Source organism: Crotalus tigris, unplaced genomic scaffold, assembly GCF_016545835.1.
Source record: "Crotalus tigris isolate CLP2741 ecotype Arizona unplaced genomic scaffold, ASM1654583v1 scf7180000017695.2238764, whole genome shotgun sequence".
Lineage (NCBI taxonomy): Eukaryota > Metazoa > Chordata > Lepidosauria > Squamata > Viperidae > Crotalus > Crotalus tigris.
Genome location: NW_024096573.1, coordinates 1748189 through 1768295, shown reverse-complemented (window position 1 = coordinate 1768295; position 20107 = coordinate 1748189). Strand labels below are relative to the sequence as shown.

The window sequence follows — 20107 nt, the reverse complement described above, 5'->3', positions numbered from 1 at the left end:
GACACCCCTGCTCTAAAAGAATGCAAATGACCAGCTGTGTGCAAGGAATATTAATCCTTCCATTCCCCACCATCCAGTCAGAGCTGAAGAAGCTTCTTGGATGAAAAGTGAAACATCTTCAAAGAAAAACAAGAAAGTCCAGTTGCTTCTTGAAAAAGTACCTTTGGAACAGTTAACGTTTAGCTGAAATTCTTATTATTTGCCTTTTAAATCTTATTTAACACCTAAGTATAGTGTCAAAAATAAGATCTTGAAAGGTAGTCAAAAAAATATTATACAATTAATATTCAGTATGACATTAATAAAAGATGAAATGTATAGAACAAAATTCATGGAGGAGCTTCCGGTGGGAGGCGACGGCGATGGCGGCTAGTTTTTAGCCGTCCAGCTGGGGACGTGTCAGAGCCGCGGAGCGCAGCGCGCATCAGCTGGCCCGCGGCTCGGAAATCCCTTCCCGGGCAAAGGGAAGGGATAGAGAACGCAAGAGTAGAGGTAGAACCCCTAAACCCCCTCTGGATTTATTTCTAGAGGGGGTGAAAGGAGTGTTCCCTCGGAGCTCTTGCTGATCTCCGCCTCCAAGCTGTTTTTGCTTCCTCGGAAGCAAAAGAAACCGCCGCTTCTATCTCCGTGTTTACAGCATTTTGGTGAGTAATTTTTAAACGGACGGAGCAGTTTAAAGGATTTTTTGTTATATTTTAGGTGTTTATTTTTTTTATCTTTTGATTTTTACTATTTTTCCTCCTTTTCTTTGTTATACTAGTGAAAGGACTTAAGATGGCGTTTTGAAAGTGTCGGAGTTTTTTTTTCCTTTCTCTTTTGTTTTACTTTCCCTTTTTAAGGATTGTTTTTTGCTTTTGCTTTTGCTTTTGGCTTAGAATTTTTTTTTTTTGAATTGTTTGCTCTTTTACTACTTATTCTTGGGATTTATTCTGGACTTTTAATGATTATAGTTTGTCTCTTTTTAAAAATTCTTTTTTTCTTTTTTTCCTCCTCCCTTTTTGGCTGGAGGGGAAAGGGAAGTGACAATTGTGCTTTTTAAAATGGCTTCAAAGAGGCAGCAGCCTTCCTCAATACCCAAGGTTATTTCTTCTCCTATAACTTCCACTGCACAGCTACAACAACAATCTAAACATGCACCACCGGCTCAGCCACCACCCTCCCCTCCTTTACCTGGACTTTCAGTGCAAGAGGTTAGAGGTATAATGGGAGAGATTGTAGTTCAAATGAGAGAGGAAATGACTCAATTTGTTTCACAGATTAAATCAGAAATTAAATCTGATCTCAAAGAAGAGATAACGGGGATAAAGTCTAAATTGCAAGAAAATAATAATGAATTACGACAAGATATACTGGCAGCTGTTTCAGGTTTGGCTACTGTGGTGGTTAAGCTCGATGCAAGGCTTGAGGAAGTGGAAGACAAAGTTGACTCTTTAGATGACAAAATTCAAGACGTGGAAAGGAAGGTGGACTCCTCACAAGAAGATATTTTGATGTTTCAGTACAGACAGATGGAGTATGCTCTGAGGATTAGAGGCCTCAAGGAAGATATGAATCAAGATTTGATGGAGGTGGTTCTTAGTGATCTGGCGCTGGCTTTGGATATGGATAAAGGAGAATTACAGAGAGAAGTAGAAAAAATTTATAGACTCAACTCCTGGATTGCTAAGCAGAAGAATTTGCCCAGAGATGTGGTGATTTACTTTACAAAGAAGTCCCTGCGGAATGAGATTATACAAGCTTTTTACAACAAAAGATTTCAGATTGCCGCCCAAGATGTCATCATTCTAAAGGAAATCCCATCTAAAATCTTAAGAAGTAGGAAAGATTTTGCTTTTTTAACTAATGAGCTTAAAGCTAGATCGATGCCATTCAGATGGGAAATTCCGATGGGTATCGTTTTGAGCCATGCTGGGACACGTTACAGATTGAACACAGTTGACAAAGCTAGAGATTTCTATACTTCGGTCCTGAGTGCAGGCTCAACTTCATCTGGTCGGAAATCTTTGAGTGCTAAGGAACCTGAGCAGCAATCTGAGGCACTAGATTTGGTTTCCGCAGGGATGATAGAAGTGGCAAAGCAACGCCAAACGGAGGCTAAAGAGCAGAGGATGACTCGTGCAGCTTATAAGCGTAAAGAGAAAGAGCAACGTAAAAAAGAGCCCAAAGAGAATTCTCCTGGAAGTGCATCACCGCCGGTGGGAGGAGCAAGACCCAAGAGTTATGCAACACACGCAGCTCTGTCAGAGTTTGATGGTGTCTTCTCCAGGCTGCGTGCCAAGGGAGATGGCAAAGTTTTTGACCTGGAATGTTAATGGATTGAATTCTCCTCAGAAACGGAAAAAAATCTTTTATTATTTGAAGCAACATACCAATGATGTTATTTGTTTACAGGAAACTCATATTCTACTTAAAGATCAGAAATATTTAGTTAATGCTCGTTTGGGATCTCATTTTATATCTCCTGCACCTGGGAAGAAAGGGGGAGTTGTTATATATGTCAAACAAAACCTGCCAGCTTGTCTGGTAGAATCAGATCCCCAGGGGAGATATGTGATGATTGAACTTGGTATTTATGGTAAGAAAGTACTTATAGTTGGACTTTATGCTCCAAATCAACAACAGGAACAATTTTATAAACAGTTACACCAAAAAATAACTTTGCTTGACTATAGATCAGTGGTACTAATGGGTGATTGGAATGGTGTCTTAGACACACAAAGGGATAAGAAAGGTTCCTCTCCTTTTCTTAAACAAGCAAGGCTACCTAAAGCCTTTTTTGATATGAAAGAAGACTGGGAATTAAGGGACTATTGGCGGGAACGTAATCAAGAGGAGAGAGACTTTACTTTTTTTTCTGACAGACACCAATCTTTTTCAAGAATTGACTTTTTCTTGATTACCACGGATTTGTATAATAAAGTAAAGAATGTAAAGATTTTTCCTAGATCACTGACGGATCATAGTCCAGTTTGGATGGAGTTGATTCAAGAGAAAGAGGAAAGAAGATCCTGGAGAGTTAATGAAAATTTGTTTAGACAAGAGAAGAATGTTCAAAAACTAAAGGAGTGTTTAAAGGACTATTTTGCTTTGAATATGTACAAGGGGACTTCAATGTCAATGGTATGGGATGCAGGTAAAGCATTTATGCGCGGTGTTTTGATAAAAATGAATAATTTTTATAAGCGAAATCAGATTCAGAAACGTAGAGAACTTGAAGATGAAATTAAACTAAAAGAAAGGGCTTTGATTCTAAATCCTTCTGATGAAAGTACTAAAGAATCTGTAAAGTTATTAAGGTCACAATTTAATATGTTGATAGCAGATCAAGCTGCAACCAATTTATTATTTATGAAACAAAATACATTTTGTAATGCTAATAAGCCGGGGAGATGGTTGGCTTATCAATTAAGAAAGAAACAGAGACAGAGAATAATAGAGAAAATAAATTATAAGGGTAAACTAGTTTCTCAGAAGGAATTAATTAAAAAATCTTTTTTGGATTATTATCAAAACCTATACAAATCTACTAATGTACAACTGTTAGATATAAATAAATATTTAGCTGAGGCAAGTTTTCCTAAACTGACTGAGGATCAGAAATATGAAATTAATGGTTTAATCACTAAGGAGGAAATCGCCTCAGCAATTCAACAATTGAAATTAGGGAAAGCACCGGGTACGGATGGGTTAACAGCTGTTTATTATAAAGCCTTAATGGAGGAGATGATTCAACCATTAAATGATCTTTTTAATGGTATCCTACAGGGTTTAGAGATTCCTCCTTCATGGCGTAGTGCTTTTATATCATTGATTCCAAAGGAGGATCAAGATCTTACTTTACCAAAAAACTATAGGCCTATATCTCTTTTAAACGTGGATTATAAGATATTTGTAAAAATTTTGGTAAATAGGCTTATGAGGGTGGTGCATCATCTTGTGCATAAAGATCAATCAGGGTTTATAACAGGAAGGTATATGAAAAACAATGTTAGACAAATTATTAATTTACTAGAATACTTAGATAAGAACAACCAAGTTTCTGCAGGGCTCATATTTTTAGATGCTGAAAAAGCATTTGACCAACTGAATTGGCATTTTATGCTAAGAGTAATGGAAGAAATGAATTTTGGTGAAAACATATTACAAGCCCTTAAGGTAATATATCAAAAACAAACAGCACAACTTATTGTTAATGGAGGTTTGTCGGAGGTTTTCACAATAGAGAAAGGTACTAGACAGGGGTGTCCTTTATCGCCATTGTTGTTTGTTTTAACATTGGAAATATTATTGATTAAAATTCGAGAGTCTCAGGAAATTAAAGGAATATATGTTAATAAAAAAGAATATAAGTTGAGAGCTTTTGCGGATGACTTGGTTGTTACTTTGTCGCAACCTGACTATTCTGTAGTAAACTTATTACAGTTGATTCACCATTATGGTTTGGTCTCGGGTTTTAAGATTAATGTAAATAAGACTAAAATTTTACCTAAAAATATGTCGAGTCAGGAGAAGCAGATTTTGGTTAACTCGACGGGTTTTGAGATTGTTAATAAGGTAAAATATTTGGGGGTGATGCTGTCTGTTTCTAATGCAAAATTATTTAAAAACAATTATGAAAGGTTGTGGGTCGGGGTACAGAAAGACTTGAAGAACTGGGAAAAGCTGCAATTATCCCTCATGGGAAGAATTGCAGTGATAAAAATGAATATTCTACCCAAGTTTCTTTTTTTGTTTCAAATGTTACCAATTTTGAAAAATGAGATTAATTTAAATGAGTGGCAGAAGGGTCTCAATAAATTTATTTGGGCAGGGAAAAAACCAAGGGTTAAGTTCAAAATTATGCAAGACTTCCGTGAGAGGGGTGGACTCAAGGTACCAAATTTGAAATTATATTATGATGCGGTGGTTTTAACATTAATTAGTGACTGGGTAAATTTGACAAATTCTGAGATACTTTATCTAGAGGGATGGGATTTACTTTATGGGTGGCATGCCTATTTAATATTTAATAAAAAAATAGATTGGGCTTTTAAATCTCATATTTTAAGAATTTCTTTACTTAGGATTTGGAGAAAATATTATAAAAGTGATTTTAAAGTACCATTATGGGCTATACCTTGGCATGCGATAGAAGGAATAAAAAGAGGGGTTAAAATGGATATGGTGTCTTATAGACAGTTACTTAAATGGGATGGACAAAACTGGCAATTAAAATCACGGGAAGAATTAGCACAAGAAAATTTTACTTATTCTTGGTTCCAATATAGGCAATTACTAGATAGATGGAAGATGGATTGCAAGGTGGGTTTTCTTAGAGAAGATGAAAATCTTATTAAGCAACTGAAGGATCAAAGACAAACCCACATTAAGAGAATTTATGGGGTTTTAGTTGAATTGGACTCAGAAACGGAACTAATTAAAGATTGTATGATTAGATGGGCGCAGAACTTTGGTGAGCCAGTTTCATTGGACACCTGGGAAACTATTTGGGTGAGAAATGTCAAATTTACTCAAGCACAGAATTTAAGGGAGAATTTTTATAAAATGTTTTATAGATGGCACCTTGATCCACAAAAAATGTCTTATATGTACCCTGACGTGCAACCTAAATGCTGGAGATGTGGTTACAAGGAGGCTTCTTATTATCATATTTGGTGGTCATGCAGAGAGATAAAAGCATTTTGGATCAAAATATGGTGGAATATCCAGAGAATTTTTAGAAGGAGGGTAAAATTCACTCCGCAATTATTTTTGTTAGGTATTGTTACAGATTGTGATACAAAGGAGGTTGTATTGATGTTAAACTTGATCACAGCCGCGAGGCTGTTAGTTGGACAATATTGGAAGAAGGAATCTTTGCCTACATTGCAGGAATGGTTTTTTAAAGTAGCTTATCTGGCGGAAATGGCAAAGATTTCGGCTTTCTTAAAGCAACAAACGCAAGAGAAGTTTTTTGCTATCTGGGACAAATGGATAAAATTTATACAATTTAGATTGGGTATACAAAAATATTATATAGCCTTTTCATAAGTTTTATTTTTATATATATTATAGATATCTTTTTTATATATATAAATATAGAGTTTTTAATTTAATTTTTATTTTTTTTTTTTATTATTATTTCTTAAGCCTATATTCTGCTCTGGGAAGCTCAGGGGGGGGGGAAGGGAGGGTTTTTGGGAGGGGTGTGGGGTGGGGTTTTTTTTTTTATATGTATTGTTTAATTTTTTTTTCTCTTTTGTATATGTTGTTTTTTGTTCTGTATTGTTCTTGTTTTTTTTGTAAAATTTATAAAACTTTTAATAAAAAAAAAAAAAAAAAAATTCATGGAGTTATTTTTACAGTATAAAAAGAATATAAACCTTGAAACCTAATGCAAAAATCTCCACTATGTTATTATATTCATAAATGCTAAAAAAATAAATTCATTGACTGCTATTAATTGTCATCCAGACAATTGCAGCCCATATATAAAAGTCCTTGTTTAAAATCTTATTTTTCTAATTATTGCATATGAAGTTTATTTTATGTCTTTTTAAACAAATTCACAGCTCCCTTTCAAATCAAGATTTCCAAGGACACAGATAGAGCTTATTAAAATTATTCAGTGGAATTATTACCTCAGACAAAAAGTCAGACAACTTCCACCCCTATTAAGTGGTTTCCAGAAAAGAGCTGGGATGATAATAGACAATGGCATTTAAGATTAGAATAAATAGAGAAAAAAACATACAAAGAATTTTACCTTTTTTTCTTCTTCCAGTTTTATTACCTATTGAATATATATGAATACAAAAAATGATTTAAAAATTAAAAAGTGCAATTTTATACAAAATCACATGTGCAAACTATGATGTGAAGTGAACCAACCCACTTGCAATAATTAGGCCCATAAAACTCACTTAAAAAAAATAATAAAGTGATTGTATTCATTCCAAGTAAAATCCTGTGTCAGTCATATTAAAATGAATAATATACCAGCCTTCTGTAATTAGGTTTTTCTAAACAAAGAAATCTTTGTTAGGTTTTCTTGATCAGTTCTGCATACTTTCAGCCACCATTGCCCTTGAGAAGTTAAGCTCTTTGAATGTAAGATACCAAGATCAAGAAGTTGCTTGTATAAATCAGAGATTTGGAATTGCTAAACTATGAGGTTTATCTGACCCACTCGCTTCATTAGTGGATACTCCACTGACTTTTACCTGTGCCTTATCCTTCCCTTGGGACCTATTTGGAGGACAAAAAGAAAACTTGTGGATGCCCACTGTGATAGCATTCTTCCAAAAATACAATATACAGGTAGTCCTTGACTTACGACCACAGGTGAGCCTCAAAATTTTGTAGCTAAGTGTGACATTTGTTAAGTGAGCTTTGCCCAATTTTACAACTTTTCTTGCCACAGTTGTTAAGTGGATCACTGCAGTTGTTAAGTTAGTAACACAGTTGTCAAGTGACCCTGGCTCTCCCATTGACTCTCCTTGTCAGAAAGTTACAAAAGATGGTCACATGACCCTGGGACATTGCAGCCATCATAGATATGAGTCAATCGCAAAGCATCTGAATTTTGATCACGTGACCCTGGGGATGCTGCAATGGTCGTAAGTGTGAAAATGGTCATAAGTCACTTTTTTCAATGCGATTGTAACTTTGAATGGTCACTAAATTAACTGTTGTAAGTCAAGGACTACCTCTACATCCTACATTCCCTAGTAGAGAATATACATACATTGTTTAGGACTGAACCTTTTTCTGAGATTGGTTTTTTTTTTCCTGCTGTCATTTTACAGAACAGGTAATGAAACATCTACAGAAAAACAACCAAACTCAGACAATACCAAGGATCCAACAATAATCCTGCCTTGTCAGTGACAAAATGTACTTTGTCACTGTCAGTTGGGAAAATGTAAGGTGGTTCCTGCCAGTTTGTGATATAAGTCTTTCCCATTGGGGAAAGGAATTTTTTGAAATCAGTTCAGCAGTTCTCACCTTCCTCACCATACAAAGTTTTGAAATCAACTAGCTCCAGCCATTTCACTTGATTCACTCTTCATTTCCAGCTAGGATAATGGGGATTAGATGGAACACGTGACAAAGCAGGTGTTCCCCTTGCCCTTCTTTTAAGGAAATGCATAAATCCAAGAAGGAAGGCTTCAAAGCGAAAGCATTACCCCTTGATCTCATTCAACTCTTCAACCAATCTAGGTTGACATCCCTGTTGTAAATCAGATTATCAGATCATGACCAGAGTGCCATTAACATATTGTGTGCTTATCATATTCACCAACTGGAATCCAGCCAGCTGTACAAAAACCTCTATTGTATGCTAGTTTTAAATAGCAATAATAGCTGATTCTAATGTGGTATCTGAAATTTATTAAAATGCTTATATTCATGGGGGAAATTACTGTTTTAACCTAGCCATAGATAATTTCAATAATAATAATAGTAGTAAAGTTGGAAGGGACCTTGGAGGTCATCTAGTCCAACCCCCTGCTCAGGCAGGAAACCCTACACCATTTCGGACAAATGGCTGTCCAGTCTCTTCTTAAAAACTTCCAGTGTTGGAGCATTTACTGCTTCTGGAGGCAGGCTGTTCCACTGATTAATTGTTCTCACTGTTAGGAAGTAGAAAGCAATGCTTACAATTGAGTTCATCTTCTCCTGTTAGGCAGTCCAATTCATTATTACATACAGAGCTGCTTGGAATACACACATCTGAGTTACAATGGAAATGTTTCCTTTTGCAGGCTATTGGAAAAGAAATAATTGAGTATATAATAAGTAAGAGCTCTTTAAAAGTTATACCAAGTACTATACTATGAATACATATGTTTATATAGAACAGATATATGAAGAAAAGGAGCATACCTTTGCAACATAATTCATCACTTAAATCACCACAGTCATTAAGTCCATCACATGTTTTAGTTGAAGAGATACATTTCCCATTGACACAGTGGAATTCTCTGGGGCTACAGTCTGACAAGTTGGATAAAAAAGCAATAGTTTGTTAATAATGGTGTTCTGGATCGTATAACTCTATGTAACCCTGGCTAGAGCATGTAGGTTTGCATGTAAGAATGTTTGGCATGTATTGGGTTAAGTGCTGTCTCCTTAAGAGACAGCTTGTGGGTAATATAGTTTAGCTAGTTAGCTATCCCATATCAATGGGCCAGTGGGAGGAGTTACTGAGCTCATCAGAGGATTTCCTGGACACAAGCCAGGGGGAAATGTCTTTTTTCTTCCAAGCCTAATGGCACTTAGCCACGGCTTGGAGGTCCTATGCCAACATGTGATGCTTATGCAGTAGAAGAGGGGAAAATCCACCATCAAATTACCTATGGAAATGAACAGAGATGTATTATCCAGAATCAACCAACATAAATGCAAGTAATTCCTCTGAATAAATATATTTCTATTATGCAATTATTTCTATTGAGTTATCTGTCTGTCTTGGATGGGACTAAAAGCAATCTGTTCTGTCTGGGTCAGAACAGTAATTTGATGGGATTAATTTTCCTCTAATCACCTGCAAAAGTAAATTCAAGGCTTTATCTTCACATTTGACTCTAGAATGAGAAATTATGGCTTTCTGTATATCAGCTTTGAAAGAAGAAAAGTAAAAGACTGTAAACATTTTATATTTGTGCTAAATTGCCAGTGTTTTCTGTCTGCCAGACAACGTTTAAAGCAAAAGAGGAAAAGTTTTTACTCTTATTGTAAGGATTTCTTGCATGTAAAGGCTGTATTTCTAAAGATCAAAGGAGCTTGGGGCGGCCACCCCCACCCCCCCTTTGCCTACAACTCAAACATGTGTGTATGAGAGACCAAGCCCGTTTGCTTCTGAGCCCTCACTTTAACAGTCTATGCTGGGAGGTGTGGAGTGCACCTTTGACTCTTCGCAGGAAAGACTGAAAGTTTCCTTGCTGGCAAATTCAAAGTTTAGAAAACCTCTGTGGCCTTTGTTTAATGTTCAGAACAAGCAGACCCCCTTTTTGGCCCAGCAGCAGGCAATAAAACCATTTGTCATCTTAGTAACCCAGCCCTGGAGAGAGAGAAGCTAAACTCCCCCCTCCCTTTGGAATGCTAAGAATTTTAATGGAAAGAAGGAATGCAGAGGTTCCAACAGCAATGCAGTAGCATCCCCTGGTGGCCAATTTGCACATGACACCTTCCTTATGCAATTTTTTTGCAATTTCTTCTATGCTGGATTACAACAACTTGATAATTAATTCAGCACATAGCAGACTTACACCAAGCCAAGTTAAGAGCACCCCCTAGAAGGAAAAGAAGGTATTTCCCTGCACGCATTTCTAACTACGCAGAGTGAATCTGATAGTTAAAGAGCAAGTTACTTAAATTCATCCCAAGCTACCAACACCCCCTAGAGGGCACAGAGTGAACTTCACCAAAAGTAATCACTCACTCAAGCTGACGACCAAGAAGTTCCAGCTTGAGAGCAAATTAAGGAGAAGAGCAGGCAGCAATTAACCTTGCTTATTATCACAAAACTGATGACCCAAGAAGTTCCAGCTTGCGACCTAACGACCAGGTGGGAGTTTGTGTGAGCTAGTGGAAACTTAGCATTCTCTCAGTGGCCACTAGAGGTAACGTGGTAGTAAGAAGAATTTGGCTGACCATCTCCAGATGCCCCCTAGTGGTTAAAGGAGGAACTACACGCAAGCCTTTAATCATGCACAGAGGAAACCCTCTAGTGGACAAAGGGTGAACCTTGAAGGAAGAGCACCTTGGTAGCTGACCTGCAGGAAGTGACCCCTAGTGGTGAAAGGGTAAATTGCGCTGAAGTACCCACGAATGCAGAAGAATGCACCCAGTGGCGCCTCCACCCACAGAAGAAAAGTCATAAAATGGGGCAAAACTCTTAACAAATGTCTCACTTAGCAACAGAAATTTTGGACTCAATTGTGGTCATAAGTCGAGGACAACCTATAGTAATGCCTCTGGAAAGCATCAACTGAATTTTAGGGAAGAAAATTCTGATAGCAAGAGCAGTTTGACAATGGAATCATTGATGAATGAATGAAGGAGATAGTAACATCTCTTCATTCATAGGAATTTAAGTGAACACTAGAGAAATATCTTTCAAGGTATTCATTTTGGCTTCTAGGACAGAAGAGAGGATTGAACTCAATGACCTTAATGCCCTCTTCCAATTGAATCAATTAGGATTCAGTCACATCCATTCACAAAAATCCCTACTAAGGCCAGATCATTGCAGTAGCTACAGAATGCTGTTTGTCTCTTGACAGGAAAATAACAAAATCAAGGCAACAGACTAAAAGTGGATATGCCTGGCTGGAACACTGAAAATCAGCATTTTGCATTATATTTTATTGCATATTTCTTTTGTCTCTAACTTCTAATTATAATATCAGAATTGGCTAGTTATTAATAAGATACATTTTACCAACCTCTTTGTTCTGTATGGCATATCACCTTAGCCAACTTCCCAGTGGTCAAACGTATTTTCTTTAAATCACACTCAGCTAGACTCGTCTCTGTCCCTCTGCAAGTTGCTTTAAGGCATTCATGTGAATTCTGGTCTTCATCTGCCTCAACAGATTCTTTGCCATCAGCTCCTCTATACAATTCAGCAAAAAATCAAATCAAATCAAACATATTCAAATGCTCATGTTTCAGCATTCTGGGTAATGGAATGTTTGCCAACAAATAATCAAGTTCATAGTGCACCAAGCACTCTGTAATTCATCAGTGAGCTATCTTCTTCAGGATTTTATTTTTTGGTTAATAGTTTATTCTATAATCAGCAATAGAAAATCACCTCTTCCTCATCCACCCATAGTGAATTATTTGAGGAAAAAAATTAATTTTCTATCAAGTAAAATAAGTGCTATCCTCTTTTTAAAAACTTCATGTTCTTCTGGCCATAAAGAAGCAGCTATATGATTGCTATAAAATATTTATTCATTCAAGTGTTGGATTATACATGAATTTAATCACACATTTTTGCTCTGGCCCCGTCTATTTTTTTCCTGACCATTCCAACTTTTGAGTATTGGCCTCACTGCATTACACGAGACTGAATGAGGCTCTTGGCCCCACCAAGCTAATGCTACTTGAAGTGAACAGACTGAAATTTTATTCATAGATGACATTATCAATTGATTGTGATTTTGTAATGATACTTGTAAATCTACACATTGGAGAAAGCTGCTCTAACATATTTTCATTTCTTTTTAAAAAAGGAAGATATTGGAAGTAAAATAGAGCTACTCTCTAAACAGTATTTTATTTAAAGTTATTAGCACAAAATATTTTATTCTATTAGAGAATCTTACTCAGCAAAACCAAGATGTCTGCAGATCACGTTTGCTTCATGGATGGTTAATCCTTTCTCACATAAGAATGATTTCTCTGAGTTGCTCAGTTCAATTTGAATAATTCCTTCCGAGCTTGCATTTTCATGACTGAAGAGAACATTAAAGCGAGCTTGAAAACACAACAAAGTCTATTAATATTTATGTTTATGCACCTTACAAAAGACAAAGATCGATTTTATTAGCTATAACCTGGCTAATCTATAGTGGTAATGCACAAATGCTCCAATAAAACAACTTGTTATGTAAATATCTACAAATATATATTTGTCAAAAAAAAATGCCACTGGAATATTTTTTTAAAAAAAAATATGAGTTTAATAGAACTTCCTTCTGATTGCAAGGAGTAGACAGTCTCCATCCCTCCAATTTATTTTTAGTAGCCCACTTCTCACAATCCTACTCTTGTTTGAGCCATTTTTGAAAGAAAACCAGGCATATGAAGGGGAAATGCATATCGATCACTAGAATTTGGCCCAAAATTGAACAGAATTACTCAAAGTATCTATCATTGTCAAAATATTTCTATGTTGTACTTCAGTCTTAAAGCTTGTCTCCTCTCACTAATGATGGCTGAAAAAGGGGAAAAAAGTCTCTTTTTTTTTTTACCTTCACGGTTACACAAGCCTCTGCTCAAAAATTTGCTCGATCTTTGGCGACATTCATAACTTTTTAGCTGACAATAAGTTTGGAAGCTCCTTCTGACAGTGGAACAAACTGAAGTGCCATTTCTGGGGCACTGGTAAGGTATTTTACAGTGACAAGTTCCTTCTATACACGTCTGCCAAGGCTGACAAAAAACCTTTTCACAAGATTGCTCTGTGTAATTGTTCTCCAAACATTCCTCTATCAAGTAACTGTTTTGCTAAAAAAAGAAAAGAAAACACAATTTATGAAATTAACTCGTTCTCTTAAGGTTTTTAAATATATACTTCACAGGAAGTTTATTTAACAGCTTAAAATATAGCAAAGAAAGTTTCTCAACCACAATTTAATTAAAATAAAAGCTTACCCCTTGTGCAAAAACATGACGTGACAAGTATAATATAAACAAAAGAACTGATCCTTGTGTCATGATGAAGAAAAACTGCACATCCAGAACAGATTTTTGGTCTCAAATCCTCTCTTAGATACCAGTGTTTAATTTTTAACTATAAACAAATATTTAAAATATAATAGTGAAATCACCTTTCTACTGTGGTGATTCTAGAATTCTTGACTCTTTTTAAAAGGTTCTTCTACTCAGTTTCACCCTAAGTACAAGAAAAGATTGCTATAAAAAGTAATATAAAGAAAACGTCTATTTGTACTATTTTGTGCTTAATCCCTGAAACCCTGCCTCAGCACTTTGTTTTCTACACAGGCACTTCCTTTATGTGCCTCTGTAGAACAGTCCTAATACACAAATCGTGATTGGCTGTTATTTGCATAATAAACAGTAAGTTTATATCAAGGTTATGTTTGGTCAGTTGCTCAAATCTTTGGAATAGAAAAGTATGTTAGAAAGGAGAGAAATGCAAATAAGTTCTTCCTTATGTTGGAGATAAGAAATAAAGCAGAATAGTACTAAAATACAAATCAAATTATGAAACCATGGAATATCAAGCAATTTGATTAGAGATTGCAGCAGTAATTAGAATGAATTAGATTCTTATCTGCATTAAAATCAAATTAGTGTAGCACTACTTGTATAAGATTGATGATCACCCTATTAAAACCAGTGTTATAAGATTAATTTCATTTTTAGGCAGAGAGTAAAAAGGAAGTGGAGAGAAACGCAAAGATTTTGTAACATTTATAATTTTTAAGAAGAGTTGAAAAGGAAGTGGAGACAAATAAAAACAATGCTGAGTTTCTTTTTACACAGATATCTAGTTTATTCTACCTCTAGCTGAAAAAGAGTAGATTACTTTTTCTTGCCTTCTCATATTACAAAGTTAAAACAAATAGTGTAACAATGAATTTCCCAGGAAACGTTGTTTAATAAGTAACAAGAAATTGGCTAGGAACTGCTTCAGGATATTAACACTAATAAAAGACCTTTGATATATTTCATATGAAATAAGATAAAATGACACAGCAAAATATCATATTGTCTCAAGCTTTTTAATATTAAAGTTGTCAAGCTGTTATTTCCTTCAGTTTTTCATCTATCAAGATGTGTGTGCATTTTGTTTAAAGATTTTGTATTTCAAAAGACAGAATCAATCAGTCTTAAAGGAACGAACCTTCCTTCCTTCCTTCCTTCCTTCCTTCCTTCCTTCCTTCCTTCCTTCCTTCCTTCCTTCCTTCGTCTCCAATTTGGGTCTGAGCTTGGTGCTGAGGCTGATGAACACCAGACACAAGGTGCAGGTTTTCTTTTCTTTTATTGAAGGGCTCCAAGAACACGGAGCCTGGCCAAAATGACAAGGAACCCCGAACCACAGTATTAATAAAGCTTTATACATTTTCTCTAAAGCAGAAGGCGGGAGGTGGGATATATAAGAAATATCATCTAATAAATATTTCAATAATAATCTAACAATTATTCTATTGGTTTCTAGCAGTCCCTATCCTTAAGCCTTGGCTAATGAATGCTTCAGGAGTTATCTAATACACATACTATTTGCTCCAGGCCAGGGGTTTTCAAACCTGGCCCTTTTATGACTTGTGGACTTCAATTCCCAGAATTCCTCAGCCAGGCACACTGGCTGAGGAATTCTGGGAGTTGAAGTCCACAAGTCATAAAAGGGCCAAGTTTGAAGAACTCTGTTTCAGTCCATCTCTATTCCTAACTTTTAGCTGAGCTTGCAAGATGCCTAAGTCTTTTGTTACTTTTATCAGCTTTTTGACCACACAGAATTATTACAAGCTTTACACGTCATATTGCCTGTGAATAAACATTCTTTGTCCTTGCCCCACAAACTCCCCAATTACAGGCTTCCTGGTCTCCTTTCAAGTGTATGCCATAATCTTGCTTTATTTTGGCAAACAGCCTATCACTTCCTTCCTTCGTTTTCTGTAACTTTGGATCCCACAGCTGGAGCTAGAAGCACAGATTGGGATCTTGTCCTATTGCATGGTTTATTATGACTAATGAAGGGGGAGGACCTTTTTTTTTTTTAAATGACTTTAGCCTGTTAGTTTTTTGAAATATTGTAAAAATATATTTAAATCCAAACCTGTTTTCACTCTCTAATTCTCTATATCAGTGGTTCTCAACCTGTGGTCTAGAATTAGAGTCTAATTCTATTGGCTTTCAAAAGCCAATTGTCCAGGCTGTCTCTGCCCTGCTGAGCCCGCCAAAAGTCCCATTCTGCAAACGGTGCTGCACCAGTTGAGTAGTCCTCGACTTACGACCGGTTGAGTAATCCTCGACTTACGACCGGTTGGGGGTCGCGGCATTAAAAAGGTTGAGAACCACTGCTCTATATACTTATTTGGCAATAAGAGCCTCATGAATATGCATTTGTTTATGAGGTTTCAAACACAGACTACAGACATTTTTTTCGCTAAGCAGTTGTACATTCTTCCTTTCCATGGTTCCTGGAAGCATTGCACAATACGTCATCATACACTATTAACCGTAACAGGGATGTAAATAACAGGTTTGGTTGCAATCTGGCTTTTATAAATATTTCTGTGTCCAGAGTACTGAGATTTTACACTAAACAATCTGTGCTCTGTTGGGTCATCTTTTCAGAAATATTTACTTAAACCAGTGTTTCTCAACCTTGACAATTTTAAGGCATGTGGACTTCAACTCCCAGAATTCCACAGCCAGCATTGCTGGCTGTGGAATTCTGGGAGTTGAAGTCCACATGCCTTAAAATTGTCAAGATTGAGAAACACTGACTTAAACAGATACATAAAATGACCATTGGAGGAGGAGAAGCAGTGGGAGTGGGAGCAATTTCTGACTTTCTGCTAGCTTCCCCATTGATTTTGTGTGTGGGAAGTTTGCAGGGAGAAAGTCAGTGGGGAAACCAATTGGGAAAGTCACAGGTTGCTCTGGTATGTTTTCCCCACCCACACACTCTCCCCAAGGGCTGCACTCATGTGGTCACTCATGCACCCTCACTTATATCCTTCCCTGACCCTCCCTGCACCTCTTGGGCACCCCGTCACATCATCACCAACCCATGCCACACCACACCATCTCATACACCATTTCATTCCCTTGCCCACCCAGCACCAACAACTTACCTGCCTGCTGGCCTTGCATTTGCAACTTCCTGCTGGGTTTCCCACTGATTTTGCTTGTGGGAAACTTGCAGGAAGAAAGACAATGGGGAAGCCGGCAGGAAAGGGTGCAAGCTTCTCAGGTAAGTTTCCCTCATCCGCACTCTCTCCCAGATCTTCTGTACTTGCACTAACTACTCAGGCAACCCTGGCATCCTCCTTGATTTGCGCAACACTCTCATACACCCTCCCTGACCTACATCTTCTTCAACTTGCTCTGTACATTGCATGCACATCTTCTGTCACACACTTGCACACTCTTATTGACTATCATGGCCCCATTGGAGCCTGGTTTGGAGGAGGAGGATTTGGAACCAGGATTGTCCAACAGGGATGACACGTCTCCCTTGGCATGTTTGGAGAGGCGAGGGGCTGAGCACGATGCTGTCCTAGGCCCCTCAGGCATTGGGGGAGGTGGTTGAGCAGACAGAGAGCTACGTACAGTGGTAGGATTAGCTGGTTCGCACCAGTTCAGTAGAACTGGTAGCTCATTTTTTGTTGCCAAGACCCAGAATGGACTTCTGGAAGTGGCATCCAGAGAACCGGTTGTTCACATATCTGAATTCTACCACTGGTTACGTATCTTCACAGACACAGGGGTGGATTGGCTGCTGACAGGCAGTGGTGCTGATAGGCAGCAGATCTCCTCTAATGAGGAACAGCTGCCTCCTCCACTCAATTCAAGGGCATGGAGAGCAAGCAGAGTGTAGGCAAACTCAGAGAAGGGGTTCAAGGCTACTTAGAACAGTGGTTCTCAACCTTTTTAATGCCGCGACCCCCAACTGATCGTAAGTCGAGGACTACTCAACCGGTCGTAAGTCAAGGACTACTCAACTGATGCAGCACCGTTTGCAGAATGGGACTTTTGGCGGGCTCAGCAGGGCAGACTGCGGACTGCGTTGTTTGGCGACCCCCGTGAAATGGTCGTTCGACCCCAAATGGGGTCCCGACCCACAGGTTGAGAACCACTGACTTAGAAGGTCACCCCACCCCTCCTCACAAGGAACACCTGGAGTGGAGTGACTTAAGGAGAAGCCATGGGGAGTTGGTCTTTCCCAGAAACAATTGTTTGTTTTGGCTTACGCTCCCCCAATTTTGACTAGTGCCTTTTGCCTTGCCTTGCTTTGAAGACTGCTTTTCATCTTTTGCTTTGCCTATCCTTGAGGACTGCTTTCTGCCTTTTGTCTTGGACCTTGCCTTGTGGACTACTTTTGACTACTTTGCTTTGCTTTGCCTTTATAACTTTCTCTTGTCTTGTATCTTGTCCTTGTCCTGAGGACTGCCAGTTGTCTTGTGCCTCTACTCTGCCTCTTGGACTCGCTTAGCCGGGTGGATTTGGACTTGGAATCCTGGACTTTGCCCTGTGAGCGTGTTCCTACTGTGGACTGTATTTGTAATACAGGGGCTGTTGTTTGGGGGTCTGAGAGTAGCTGCCTTCAGGGTAGCATGGGAGTGGAGGGCTGTTTGCTAGAATATTTATTGAGAGCAATAAAGGACTTTCTAGAGCAGGGGTGTCAAATTCAATTTCACTGAGAGCCACATCAGGGTTGTGGTTGACCTCGGGGGTGAGGGGGTGGGGGGGCGTGGCCAGGGTGAGTGTGGCCAGGGTGGGCATGGCCAGCTCAACATCGCTTGTGTTGGGGGGCACCTGAGTGGTCTGGACAGGGCTGGGGGGATCCAGCCTGGTCCTCAAGCTCCCAAGGCACTGGGACCCCACAGCCCAGCCCAGCCCTGCTATCCCAAGAGGCGCCCTGCTGTGCTTATCTCCTCCTCGAAGCTGCTGCTGCTGTTCTTGCTCTCCTTGGCCATGATGTGTGTGGGAGGGCAAAGTATGTGGGTCAGAGGGAGGCCCACTCTCTCTCCATATGAGGAAACCTGGCTTTGTAACTAAAGTATCCTCGGCAATAGGATGGGAGACCACCAGGAGAGATCAAGATGAGGAGACAAGGGAATGGCAAAAGGGCAGCAGGGCTGCTGGTGGCCAAATGCTAAGACAGCACTTCCCTCAGACCCTCCCTCTCTCTCATTGTAATCCCCTCCCTCCCTTTTCTTCTTTTTCCTTGCCTCTTTATTCTCCTTTCTTCCTTCCCCCTCTTTCCTTCTTTTTCTTTTCTTATTCTCTTCCCTTCTTTCCTTCTTTTTTCTTTGTCTTTCCTCTTTCCTTTCTCCTTTCCTGTCCCTTCTTGGATGCTCAAATGCAAAAGGGGAAACATTTCTCCATGCCTTCTTGCCTTGTGATCAAATGCCACTTTTGCTAGTAGTTCGTGGCCAATTAAAAGACGGGGAACAAATCAGGCTCAGTTTATCCCGTGCTTGCATTTAGTGGGGGTGTCCAGACAACAGTACAGCAAAATTTATCACAATGGTGGCTGTGATAGTTAATCAGAGCTCCTCTGTTTTTTATGTGCAACAGCTTTAGCTTTCATGAGCAGAGGTAGGTTAGTTGTTTTTCTATTAATACATAATCCTTAAAAGGGCTCTCCTGTAGGGAGCCTGCCTTGGTCTAATTCAGACTGGAAATATACCAAAGGAAAATATTTTTCCCACTGGAAATGGCTATTTGCAACTACAAGGAGGGGATACTTTCTTAAGAGCTCATAATTCAAGAATACCAATGTTAACTTGGATTGCCAACGAAGTTCTGTCTGTGACAAAACAGAACACAAAATAGCTTTCTCCTTTGAACTGGGGCATTTCCAGCTGAACTGCCTCTCCCTCCCTCCCTGACTCCTTCCTTCCTTCCTTTTTTTTTTAAGCTACCAGAGGCTCCAGGCAGAGGTGACAACAGGCAGCCAGGGTGGGCAAAGGCTTCCCCTCCCTGTCATTGCCTCTGCATGGCTTAGCTCACTCTCCCACACACACACACACACACACTGGTGTCTCTCTCTCTCACCCCTTGCAGCCCCGCACCGTCTCTGCGATGGCAGGCTGCAAATTAATGAAAGTTGGGGTTTTTTTTTTTTGAGTACTTGTTTCTTTTTCTCAACGTGCTGCCAATTGCATCATACCCTGCCCCCCTCAGCTCCCACCCCCAGCCCGTGGCAGGCTGTAAGAAGCATTCCTCTCCCGTTCTTTTCCTCCCGATGTCACAGCATGGAGCTGCAGGAAATGAGACCCCCCCCCACACACACACTCACACAAACACGTGTGCAGGTTCTGGGAGAGATGAGCTGAGAGCCATGGAGCAAGAGAAAACGATAGGGGAAGGGGTCAAAATGGGAAACTTCTGTCTGGAGCCTCTGGCAGCTTAAAAAACAAACAAACGTGTGGATCAGTGGCTTCCCTTTCAGTTCACTCTCCCCTCCGTTGCCTTCACGCTGGGGTTGACTCTACGCCTGCCAAAAGGGCAGTTTTGCTTTCGACCCCCCCCATGCCAGAAACTGAAAACTGCTGTCGTTCACCTGCCATGTCCCCCCCCCCCCCAGCCCCTGCAATCTCCTATTGCACGCTGGCAGGCAGAATCCTAAAGCTCCCATTCTGTTTCCTCCATGCTCAGGAAGGAAGCTGCTGGCCGCAGCTCTCCACTC

General features: G+C 39.0%; 1 protein-coding gene across 2 annotated transcripts in view; it reads right to left on the bottom strand.

Moving 5' to 3' along the window:
- CFI (complement factor I) overlaps positions 1-20107 on the bottom strand; it is a 36919-nt gene that overhangs the window by 7051 nt on the left and 9761 nt on the right. Inside the window, exons 1-7 of one of the 2 annotated variants that reach the window (XM_039338350.1) lie at positions 13372-13718; positions 12969-13224; positions 12321-12471; positions 11433-11602; positions 8869-8979; positions 8644-8748; positions 6746-6772 (exon numbers count right to left, since the gene is read on the bottom strand). In XM_039338350.1, the coding sequence (XP_039194284.1) occupies positions 6746-6772; positions 8644-8748; positions 8869-8979; positions 11433-11602; positions 12321-12471; positions 12969-13224; positions 13372-13434 (883 nt within the window). In that variant the 5' untranslated portion in view covers positions 13435-13718. Of the gene's footprint in view, positions 1-6745; positions 6773-8643; positions 8749-8868; positions 8980-11432; positions 11603-12320; positions 12472-12968; positions 13225-13371; positions 13719-20107 lie in introns of those variants that run through there. The other variant, XM_039338351.1, reaches the window with a different exon arrangement.